General features: G+C 33.4%; 1 protein-coding gene across 1 annotated transcript in view; it reads left to right on the top strand.

Moving 5' to 3' along the window:
* LOC130446283 (scavenger receptor class B member 1-like) overlaps positions 1–12,704 on the top strand; it is a 56,546-nt gene that overhangs the window by 35,760 nt on the left and 8,082 nt on the right. The window contains exons 6-8 of the mRNA XM_056782422.1: positions 437–564; positions 6,074–6,345; positions 9,228–9,475. Of these exons, the coding sequence (XP_056638400.1) occupies positions 437–564; positions 6,074–6,345; positions 9,228–9,475 (648 nt within the window). The remainder of the gene's footprint in view (positions 1–436; positions 565–6,073; positions 6,346–9,227; positions 9,476–12,704) is intronic.

Below are 12,704 nucleotides of genomic sequence, written 5' to 3'. Positions count from 1 at the left end.
AACATATTCGTATAAAATTTCTATACAACGATGCCACCAGTTGAGGCAAACCCCAAATATTTTTGACTTTTCTATCTATCCTAGAGACGGAATCACCTTCTTTTGAAACACCCTGTATCTATTGGTGTCATACTTTTTCTTGTCCTGTAATGCGCCATAGAAAAAGACGGATTTGCAGCAGCATTGATTCAACCAATGTTCGAATAGTATCTGTTAGTTATCGTTTTGTATGTATCTTTTCACTTCATAATTATATTATAATCAACATTATATATAAAAAAATTAGATTCACGGAATATTCCACATTTTTATAATACAAAGTGAGTTTGTGTCTATTCACTATATTTCTTTATATTTGAGATATTAATGAGAATATAATGAATTGATATTTCCTGCACAAATAATTTTATAGAGATACAACAGTATTTATTTTCAGAGGATGGATGCAACAAGATATAAACTGACTATAAATACTGGTGAGAAAGATATAAACAGACTTGGAATATTGGAAGAATTCAATGGTGAAAATCAGTTCCATTCTCCTTATAATCATAATTGTTCCAGGTAATTTCTTTCAATTAAAAACTGTCTCCATTTCTCTGTAATTGCATTTGTTATTAACGAGTGATTTAGACGAATAACTAGTTTTATGATTGAAGCTATTCACCGATACTCAATCTAATGAAGAAAACATATTTTTTTCTCTCTACCATTTTTCCCAATCACTATTAATCAAAATATTTGTATATATATGGATATTGATATCCGTAATCAAAAAACCATCCATTTGTTAAAAGTGAAGAAGCTTAGGTGACCTTATTATTCTCCTATAACATCACATTTAGTAGTAGACAACCTTAGGTAGTAAACGTATCAATTATAGAAGAAAAAAACTCAACTCACTGCCGATATGTAGGATATAACTATTGGTGCTTCTTGACTTATTTTGGGCTGTGCCCTCTGGGATAGATAAACTTCCTAGATCTGAATACATGATTTTCTACAATTATCCTTGACTCCAAATCTGTAATTTCAGTGGTAGTGACTTCGACAGTAGTACGCACGCTTTATGCTTCGACAGTCACTGTTCATATGACCATCAAGAGCATTGAGGTATAATTCTTCTCGCGTGTGATGATTCGCACGTTCTTATATTTTTATATATCTATTGGTTTCTTTTATTTTCATTTCTATATATAGACTCCTTCACGTCGAGCTGAATCGATATGCATATGGGTCTGCGTACTGCGACTAGTGTTTTGCTTTCATGGGATTTCCGAAATGCTGGTTTCAGCTGAAATAATTTCAATTTTCTGAAACTTCCTGTTATACCGGAAGTGGACACGAACTTCTCTGTTTTGAAAGAAATGCTATGGTTTTTATTAAATTTTTGGAATCTACGCAAAATTTAAATGTCACTTTATATAAGGCATCCATTTTTTAATTATTTCACATTTTCGAAATTTTTTGACGCATGCAACCCTCCACTAAAAAAGTTATATTTCTAAATTTAATTGAGTTAGGTCTAGTATTTCTGAGATTTGGACAAATAACACTTACAGTTTTCAAAATCTGTGAAATCTGAAAAAATTTATATAGGGTGTACAGAAAATAGTGCCGAATTTCGCTATCTAAAATCTTCGAAAACTCAATATTTTCAAATGGCAACCCCGCCTATTTTTCTCTTCACCATCGGATTCTAAAAATTTAATTTTAAAATATATTTAAAAATACTTAAAAATGGCTGCCCTCAACTTCCAAACATTTATGGACTGTTCTTAAAAACACGTGCTGAGTGGCGTTTCGAATTTCTTGCGATGGAAGAGTTCGAACTGCATTCCGAAATCTTTCCTGACATTGTTCTTTTGTAATTAGCGGCGAAGCATTCACGGTAGATTTTATATGACTCCCAAAGAAAGATATCCGGTGAACGGGGAAACCATTGATGCGGTCCAGCGTGTGTTATCCATCGGTCCTCAAAATGAGTCTGTGAAAAGTTATTACAATCGCACTACCGTGTGGTGGGGTTCCATGGTGCTAATACCACAGCAGAATCGAATTCAGATTTAGTGGGAGTAAATAATTTTCTAATATTTTTAGATATCTATTACCTGAAATAAACAAAAATTTGAAGTAAAATTCACCCTCAAATTTAAATAGTGAGATTACCATTCAAATTTTCGTCATAAAAATGTACCACCGATATACTGTCATTTTTTATCGCAGCAAAACATTGAAATTACAGTACCGTTGAATCTGCCTTTCACCCAACATGTGAGGGTTAAATATTCCATTCTTCTAAATTTCACACTCATCTGTCCAAATTAAGTTTTGTAAGAAATTTTCGTCTTCTTTAATTAATATAAATTCACAAAAAGCAATTCTAAGACTTATTACGACACGTATCCAATTCTTATATTAATTTATTTGAATACACCGTTAACTTGCCTATTCCGATGTGTTCGGGGTGACATCAGATTATTTACTAACTTCTTGCTGCTGAATAAGCACGTATTTATACAGAAAGAATTTCTTGAATAATTCTAGAAAGTGAAGTAAAGATCATTCGTGTCAGATAAAAGACTACAGAAGTTTTAATAGATAAATTATTTATCTAGATAAAACATGGTTTGACGACAGTTACAATGTAGTAAATTTCGGTTGGGTTGACAATAGTAAAAATTGCTGTTTGATTGGGCCATGTTCTAAAGGAAAAAGCATTATATTATCAAAATCTGCTAAAAAAATTGAAACTACGGAGCTGATTATCATGAAGATATGACAGCAGAATAATTTGAAAAGTGGTTTAATGAACAGCTTTTACCTAACATTACATTACAGTCAGTAATCGTTATAGACAACGCATCCTACCACTTACGGTAACTCCTTAAGATACCAAATAGTAGTAGTAGTAACAAAGCTCAAACTTTACCATTCATTAGAAAGATCGTTAGAAAGGCCTAACAAACAAAGAATTGCTTACTGTTATTAAAGGATTAAAGTTAGAGGAAACTTATTATATTGACATGCTGTGCAAAGAACAGGTTCATACTTTTCTCAGACTATCTCTTTACTATTGCATGTTTAATCCTATATAGTTGATATGGGCAAACGTAGAATCAGAATTACGAAATAATGACTCTAGTTCAGACGATTCTGAGTACCATGTTTATATAGAGATACTTTGGAATTGAAATGTTTTTTTTATCTGCGAAGAATTCATTTTCCTTTTTGGTTTTTGCTTTGAAATTTCGTTTTACAGAAAAAAATAGGATACAAAAAGGGCTCAGTTCACATCTGGTACCCTATTTAAACCAAACTCCCTTACAGGCAGGTACATTTTACTCGTCTATTCACGTCTTATAATTTAATATTTAGTTGTAGCAAGTTAATGAGATATAATAATGATTTTAGTTCCAAGTATGACTAAAATTAAGTATATCTGTCTATATAATGGCGTATAATACCGTCCAATTTTTGATGATTCGATTGCTTTTTAACGAATATACTTTCTTACATAAGATATACCTACATACTTTCAAAAGTATTTATAGGAATGATAAATTACATTACAATAAAAACAAATTTTCTTAAAAATAAAACTTGCTCAAGCTCATTTAAACTTTAAGGAGATGGATTTTGATGATGGATGCGGCGTTTTGAAATGTCCCAGACATGCTCGATAGGATTCATATCTGAACTTCTTGTTGGCTAGTCCAAGGTATGAATTCCTACTTCGTTTAGGTAATTCAGAACATCTGCCGGAACGTAAGGTCTAGCATTATAATGCACAAAAATCATCTCCAATAAATAGCCCCAACGGAACGACGTGATTTTCAAGAATATCAGTTATGTATCTTGCTGCGTTAAGCGCGGGTATAGGAAGAGACATCTATGCCGGCATCAAAATGAATTCAAAAAATATGATAGACTCTCCTTGGAATGGGAATGATACAAGACTGCGCAAATCTTTCTCCTCGCCGTCTTCGAATTTGATTACGTCCATCTGGACCTCTTAGACTGATTCTTGTCTCATTAAAACTGAAGGACGTTCTTGTCAGGCCTATTAGAATGATAACCGGTCTCTCGAAATCTTTGCATAAATTTGCCAATGCTGTGTGATGTACGCAAAACAGATTTACCACTTCACGATAACTTTGTCCCTATCCAACTAATTCTGCCATTCTTTCAGCTTCCCGTTCACTTAACTGCCTAACAATATTCATTTTTTGTCTAGCTAGTCTCGACTTTAATACACCTTGGTTGACTTAAATTACTGCTGTTCATAAGTTGGTACATCACTAGAATGAGAGAAACATCAAAATGTGCTTAAAATTAAAATTTTAAAAAACCATAAAAACAGTTATTTGCCGAAAATAAATTTTGCTACATTTTATCGCTAACATTTAAAATACTTTAACTTGCTGCAATTCAAATATTTCCAGGAATGATATTTTTATTTCCATATATTCTAGATTTGACAATCGGAGATAGAAAATATTTGCATTACGAAATCAAATATTAGTTTAAGTCTCGAGGTCACCCCTGTATAAAAGAGCATTCTAAATTTTGCCGATTTTTTTCCATACATCAATCTTCTAACTTAATCTTCATAATAATACACGCATATTGAAGAAGCGGACCAAAAATAACAGTACCTATATTATTCAAAGTGGTAAGGGTAACGAGTACTCGAATCGCGAAAACTTAACATATGATGTATTTATAAACGGTCGTAATACACAACCTATCATCGTGGGTTCAAAAAAAAGCAGAAATTAATCTAGTCGCCAATGGAATGGCTAAACTTTTAATAATGACTAGTATATGGTTTATGCAGAATTGAAAAGCAGTTTCTATAAAAATATCATAAAATAGCAGTTCAACATCTTTTGGAATATGATCACGAAATGCACCTTTTTTGCCTTGTTCATAGACAGAAAGAATTTAGACTTTTGCAGTATATTGATCAAAAGTAAAGCTTGTTTTAGAAGAAAACAACTAATATCCAACACTAACTCATTTATACAGTTAAGAACCTACATGATATAAAGATAATCAGTTTCAACTCGAATCTATACTTAATGTTTATGTTGGAATAGTAGCCAATTTCATTGTCTGTGATTCGTCCACAAAAACTAATTAGAGACATCTACTTTTAGTTGATATGATGATATATGATAAATTTTTGCCGTTGGAAACTTAAAGACATGGAACTACTACACCGATATTAAGATATCTATTACCAGGAGGGAAGAATCTCACAGATGTGAGAAAAGTGCGAGGAATTTTCATTGGTGTCCTGTCCAAACAAGAACAAAACTACTTTGTTACTTGAACAGGCAATGAAATTATTCACATACAAGATTTTCACTGAATATTGAGATTTATTGATTGTTAAAGACTCTATTTTTCTAGAAGAAGTCTATTTAAAATTAACCTTCGGAAGTAATATGATTTCAGGTAAAAAGACAACTGGTTATGTGAGGTATTGAGGAAGTTGCTAGGAGGCCTCATTTGAATTGGAGATGAGTTGCGTCGAAGACTTTCTGCTGGAGACTGAGAGTTTTTGCAACGTTCTAATGAGATGCAATAGGTCTCTGGTCCTTGGCAACTTTCCCCCTTGTTATTACGATCTAATAATAATGTTGATACCGATAAAAAAATTGATAGACATCGCTTTCTCTGGAGGGAAAAGTAATATTCATTATTAGGCAGGAAAGCAGTTGTTGTCTTATTTGATGTATAGTAGAACAAATGATGCCCAAATAAATGAATTCGAAATAGTTTTCTAGGGAACAAGAGAAAGAAATTATTGTGATTAGATGCTAGAGTGAGGATTGTACCAAAGAGCGTCTGCTAGAGAGTATTATAAAATACTGATGGTATAAAATAGAAACCGATCAACAGATGTCAACGTAACGTTCTTTGGAGATGACTATGAAAGAATATTGTTGTTATTTTCATTCTTTACTTGAAATTGAAAACAAAAGTGTGCTTGTATAATTACTCAATGATTTATAATATCATCTAGCCCCATCTGGAAGTCATTATATCCTAATTGTTTTTTCAGTGTGGAGAGTTCAACGGGCTCATTTTACCCAATTAATAGAGTGAAACTGAAATTGCCTCTCAATTATATATTCCCAGAAGCGTGCAGAAGGATGCCACTCGTTTTTTCAAAGGAAACGACTGTTTTGGACGGAGTGTTGGCTTATCAGTACATATCTCCAAGCGATAAACTGAATTACTCTTCGAATCATACTGAAAACCTTTGTTATTGCAAGTCAAATCCAACGCAGTGCCCTCCAAATGGTGTGGTCGATATAAGTATGTGTAATTTTGGTGAGTACCCACATGAAATTTTTTTTAATTAAAAATTTATTTCAGAATGTCATTCATGTATAGTTTTATTGGCCTCGAATAATTGATACTATCTTTCCCAAAGGGTTAAAATATATCCCCATTTGTATTTTTTTTTCTATAATGTAGTTTTAATTTCCATTTTGATTGGTTTCTTCTATTCTAAAAGTGTTATACCTTCCTAAATCATTCAATTTCTTATTCCTCAAATGAAATTTTCCATTAATTTTTTTGTCTTTCTCACCAGTAAATAGGTACTGAATTGAAAAATTAACATATCTGCTGATCGAAATTTATTTTTCATATCATTCAAAGCGCACGAGACGGTAAGGATTACTTAATCTTCTAAGGCGTCTAAGTTTGTATGAAATTCCATTATTTTGAATTTCTATACAAGTATTGAATACGTTAAACACAATCCAAGAAATTGGCAGTTTTGCCCAGCTTGAGGCTTCAACGGTAAGACGTCGTGAACCAATTACGTGAAACGAGAAGCTGAAGAAAATGTTGGACATACAATTTGGTTATGAACATCTAGAACACTTGTACCAATCTCAGCTGAAGAATCGAAAGCAGAAGCGTGACGAAACCCTTCAAGAGTATGAAGTAGATATTACTCTACTTTTCCGATTTGCTTTTTCAAAGCTTGTTTGGGCATCCAGGCATCTATTGCGAGCTTCACTTACCCCATCCGAAAATCTTTGCAGATGCCTTGACTACTGTTCTTGTTAACGAAGCAGCCACAAAGGCTTCAGAATAAACAACGTCACAAAAATAAAATAAAAAGTAGACAGAAATAAAATAGTGTGATCGCTTCAAGTCTCTCGCGAACCACAGTTGCAAGGAAATTAGAACAAGTCGGCTATGATCGTTCTAGATATCCTCTTATGCTGATAGTTTTTTTAGATGTCGCAAAAACCATGTATATTTCGATGGACACGTGAATGGAAATAATATACTTTTCTGGTAGATACTAGAGCAACTAGAGCTATAATACAACTAGAGATGATGAATTCTATAAAAATGTCAACATTTAAGGAAAGATACAAATTCAATTGGGACTTGGTGCAGAAAAGTTCATGCTTAAGCTAATGGTAGCTGAAAAGACTGAAAATAAATCTTTATATTTTTCAGTTGGACTTTAGAAACAAAAACATTTTAGTGTGTACTCAAGAGACATTTCAGCATCCATCTGAGAGCAACTGTTGATAGCTCTAAAGGAAGATACTGTTCTATCTACGAGAAATGAAATCATGTAGTTGCGATTTTATAAGGGATCATGGAACAGAGTACACTGGTTATGATGGAGCTATGAAACCCCGACAGAGAAGTTGGCAAAAAATACTATTTGAAAATCGATTTGTAATCGTTGAAGGAAATCCCAGTATGTGTGATAAACGTGAACTATCACATATATATATATATATATATATATATATATATATATATATATATATATATATATATATATATTGTAGAATACAATATAGGAAGAAGATAATTAAAATTAAAAATAGTAGTCCTTGTACCCTTTATTCCATTTTTTCATTTTTAATAAAGATAAATGTATTGAATGATATTTTGTAATAAAAAAATTTATTTGTTTTTTTTTTCATCATGTAAGAAGTAAAAAGTGGATAGATTAGGAACAAAATGATAAAATATAATATAATAGTTAATAAAAATTGACAAATATTTATAATCATTGATTTATCAATAATTCATCAACTGTGACCGCGCGCTCTCCGCCCTCTATCTCGAAAATGGTTCATCGTATAAAAAATTTTTTCAAACAAAAGTTGTAGAAAATTTTATATTCTACAATATTGATATATAAATAGCAAAAATCCCATAGGAAATGAATTATTTACAAAAAAAGTGCATTTTTGTGACATTTGACTTGAAATTTAATATTTACGTACACCCTACCATATTTAGGTTTTGAGACAACTTTTAGGATGTCAATATACAAGAATATTCAGGCTTATGGCTGGGTATTTCGAATTCCGAGGTGAACTTATAATTGGACTAACAGTACAGTCTTGCATTGTCGTACTGCAGAATAACGTGTTTTCTTTTGATAATCACCGGATTCTTTTCGGTTGAAAATTGATTTATTTGATTCAATTGTTCAAAATTAGGAACTACTTTAACAGTTTGTAAAAGTTTCAACGCTTTAAAATAAACAACTCCATTTTTACATCAATAAACACACAGAACGGTCTTTTTAGGGTGCGAACCCGGGTTTCGCAATACTTCAAGGTGATTACTTGGATCTACTGATTTTTGCGAATAGTATGATCATTAGAGAACTTATTTGTCGTAAATAGTAATTTACCAACCAAAATACCTGTCTGTGTGGTGCTGTTGAAACTTTGTTCTCTTCGGATCCAAACATCTGCTCTACTTATTATCACATTAAGCTGCAAATGATCTTGGATGATGGTTTAAGGGTATTTGAGAGTTACTCGATTGTTTTCCTCTTCTACCCATAGGATATCGTTGTCTAATGTTGTTGGTATTCCTGATTGACAGAAGTTAGAGAGATCAAAATTACCGAATCTGGACTGGGCGAAACATTGTTCGTGTTTATGAACGTCGACTGCACTTGGATAAACATCGCAAATGTTTTGTTTTGATTTTTGCGTTAGTACCCCCGAGAGATTCAAAATGCATCTATTTTTTTCCTTCAATTTGACTGACCACTTCACCATAGACTAAAAAAATTCCAATATTCAATTATTCAATAAGTTAACAAGTCACAATAAGCTTAAAATCTCTTTGACACAACTTTGAAGTATATAATAAGCTAAAACATTGACATGCGCATAAATTAATGATTCTCAACGATTGTTTGGTTTTAGGTTCTCCTGTATTTCTCTCTGCTCCACATTTTCATAGAGGTGATCCTAGTTTAACGGAGAAATTTGAAGGTTTGCATCCCGAAAGAACAACGTACGACTCAATTTTCAATATACATCCCAGATTGGGATTTATAATGACCATTAGAGAGCTATATCAACTTAATATACAAGTTCAAAAGTCTGAGGGTTTATCTCAATACGATATGTTCGAGGACGGTATGATATTACCAATCGTCTGGGCCGAAGCTGTAAGTGCATATTATTTTTTATAGGAATATTCAATTAGGCCACCGATTAGGCATAACATTTTTGGCATTTTGAATTTCTAGTATCACGTCATTCACGAGTTTTTGGTCAGTCAGCATATAGAATATGTAAATATTTTACTTTGTAAATGTGGTCTTTGATATGAATATCATAAATATTTTGCTTTTGTTACTATATATTCTTACACCAAATTTATCCTAAATGGAGAAATGATAATGAAAGTTTTACTTTGATTACAGCTCATTTCCAAAATTTATATTTTTCATGGCCATAAATAACGCAACACCCATTATTTCAATATCAAAACATGAAATGTTGGTTTTCCTTTTTTTCTATCACAAAAAGTATAGCAAAATTTCTTATCAGCAAATAACTGTTTTTGTGGTTTTTTTAAAATTTCAATTTGATGCATATTTTAATGTTTCTTTAATTCTATTGTTATACCAACTTGTGGACAGCAGTAATTTAATTTAATTTGAGTCAATCAAGGTGGGTTGAAGTCGAGGCAAGTTAAATAAAAAATGAATAGAATTAGGCAGTTAAATGAAGCTGAAAGAATAGTCGAGTTAGTTGGACAGGGACAAAGTTATCGTGAAGTGGCAAATCTGTTTGGCGTACACCACACAACCATTGGCAGATTGATACAAAGATTTCGAGAGACCGGTTTACATTCTAATAAGTCTGACAAGGACGTCCTTCAGTTTTAACTCCTCGTGATAACCTCCTAGTGTCTCTTCCTAGACCCGCCCTTAACGCAGCAAGATGCATACCTGAAATTATTGAAAATCACGTCTTTCCGTTTGGGCCATTTATTGGTGATGATTTTCGTTTAATGCATGATAATGCTAGACCGCACGTCGCGGTAGATGTTCTGAATTACCTAAACGAAGTAGGAATTCATACCATGGACTGACCACCAAGGAGTCTAGATATGAATTCTTTCGAGCATGTCTGGAACATTTTAAAACGCCCCATTCGTCGACGAAATCCATCTCATCAAAATTCAAATGAGCTTGAGCAAGGGACATTAGAGGAATGGGAGAACATACCTCAAGAAGTGATACAGCACGTAATTGAAAGCATACCCAGGAGAATGTTAACAACAATTGCATCCAGAGGCTGAAATACACAATACTATCGTTTTAAAAAAAGGAACATTATTGTTTAGCATGCAAGTTTGATTTTTAAGAAAATTTGGTTTCATTGCAATGTTTTTTTTTATTTTTTTACTCATTAAAAATTATTCAAAATTACTACACATTTTTATTATCGCGTCAATATGATTGGGAAGATGTTTAACAATAGCAATATTAATTTAAATTTATTAAAAAAAATATTTTCAGAAATCGGGGTGGTGCGTTACTTTTGGCCACGAGTGTATTTATTGCAGATTTCAGAATCGGTTTCTATTTCAAACTTTTTTATGTTAACGTAAACTTTATCAATATTCTCATACGATTCTTCAGCTTCTGCAATTCACTTCAGAAAGAGAATGCTAAAAAATCGAAATGAATAAGCTCTAAAAGATATATCAATTATTATTCATCTCAATCACGTACCACAAATTAATTAAATACGTTTATAATAGACCCCTTCAAATTTCCAATCGAAACTTTCGATTCGAATTGAATTATTTTTTGCATGTGTAGTTCTACACTAAGATTTCTCTTTGTATCATGTTCGCTACTCCTGCTATTTATATGAAAGCCCAGCGCGTCTTTTTCAAATCTTGTTGATACGATTAACCCATCATCTGCATAGACTATCAATATATTTTGTTTCTATTGTTTCCGTAGTGTATAGTCCACATCTTCGTACTATCCATACCAGTATTATGTTGAACAACGTATTAAATAGAGGATTTCCCTGTTAACGCTCTATATTTGGTTCAAAGTTATTTAATGTTTTTTGTTAAATTTCAATTTTTCACCACCAAACATTAGTAGAATGCACCTTTAGGGTATTTTCTTTGTGCGTTAGTGTCAATACATTACTTACAAAAAACTGCTATTGAACTTTTAATTCTTGTTTACTATCCATCCATTATGCATTATATTATATATAATTAAATTATGTACTTTTAAAGCTTTTCTTCATTTTAGTGTTGTTCTTGATCTTTTTTTGGCCCTGAGGTGGGGTGGAAGCTAATGCCGTCCTCACAGCGGGCGGGTGCAATGCTGAAAGGACCGTTTGATATTCGGACTCCTTTCACTACTAGTATCTCCGTTTTTTGCGGAGCAATTTCAAGTCCGTTTGCTGTAATCCAATGGACCGCCAGAGCTACAGTATTCTCTGCTCTGTTTCTGACCTTATTTTCTTTGTTTCCCTCGATATAATATATGAGGTCGTCCGCGTATGCTATGAAACCTTTGGGCCGTAGTCCAACTCTAGGATGCCGTTATATATTATATTCCACAGAACCGAGCTCAAGGACCGAGCATGGGGAACACCCATCGAACACTTCTGTGATATGATGCCGGAAGTCACCCTCCTGCCGCTCAAGTAGTTCTTTATGTATCTCGTTAGGTATGGGCTAATTCCTTTATCTTTACATGCCTGGACTATTTTATGCCATTTGGTGGTATTGAAAGCGTTCTTGAAGTCTACAGCCACAAATACACCCCATTTGCGGCTTGTATTTTTCACGATTTCCTTTAATTCCTTTATTGCCGACACCGTTGATCTTTTGGGTTGGAAGCCATGCTGGTATGTAGATTTTTGTCCTCATCTCCTCAGCGATCATGCGTTCTAGTAACTTTCCAAAAGAGTTAATTACGCATATTGGTCGACAGCTGCGTGCCTCATTTGGGTCTTTACCCTCTTTCGGAAGTAGAACCACTTCAACTGTTTTCCAGCTGTGGGGAAACCGTTGTTGTTCCAGAAGTTCATTGAAATATTCAAGACTTTTTATCGCGATTTTCAGAGCTTCGTTACTCGGGCCATCCGGTCCTGGTGCTTTGCCGTTTTTTATGTCTCTTAGTGCTATTTCAAGCTCTTCGCTGGTAAAACTCATTGGTTTCTGTTATAGTACGTGTTCGTCGTTGGCCGCCAGCGGTGTCCTCCTCATTGTCGGGAACAGTGTGCGAAGGATTTTTTTCTCCTCTTCGCATTAAGCTGACCTTGTGTTTTATTTGCCAACTTTCCCTTTACTATCCTGTATCCTTGACCCCATATGTCGTTTTCTAAGTCGGCTATGAGGTCTTCCCAACA

Source organism: Diorhabda sublineata, chromosome 7 (assembly GCF_026230105.1).
Source record: "Diorhabda sublineata isolate icDioSubl1.1 chromosome 7, icDioSubl1.1, whole genome shotgun sequence".
Taxonomy (NCBI): Eukaryota; Metazoa; Arthropoda; class Insecta; order Coleoptera; family Chrysomelidae; genus Diorhabda; species Diorhabda sublineata.
The sequence above is the reverse complement of the archived record's forward strand: the minus strand, read 5'-3'. Positions and strand labels throughout refer to the sequence as shown.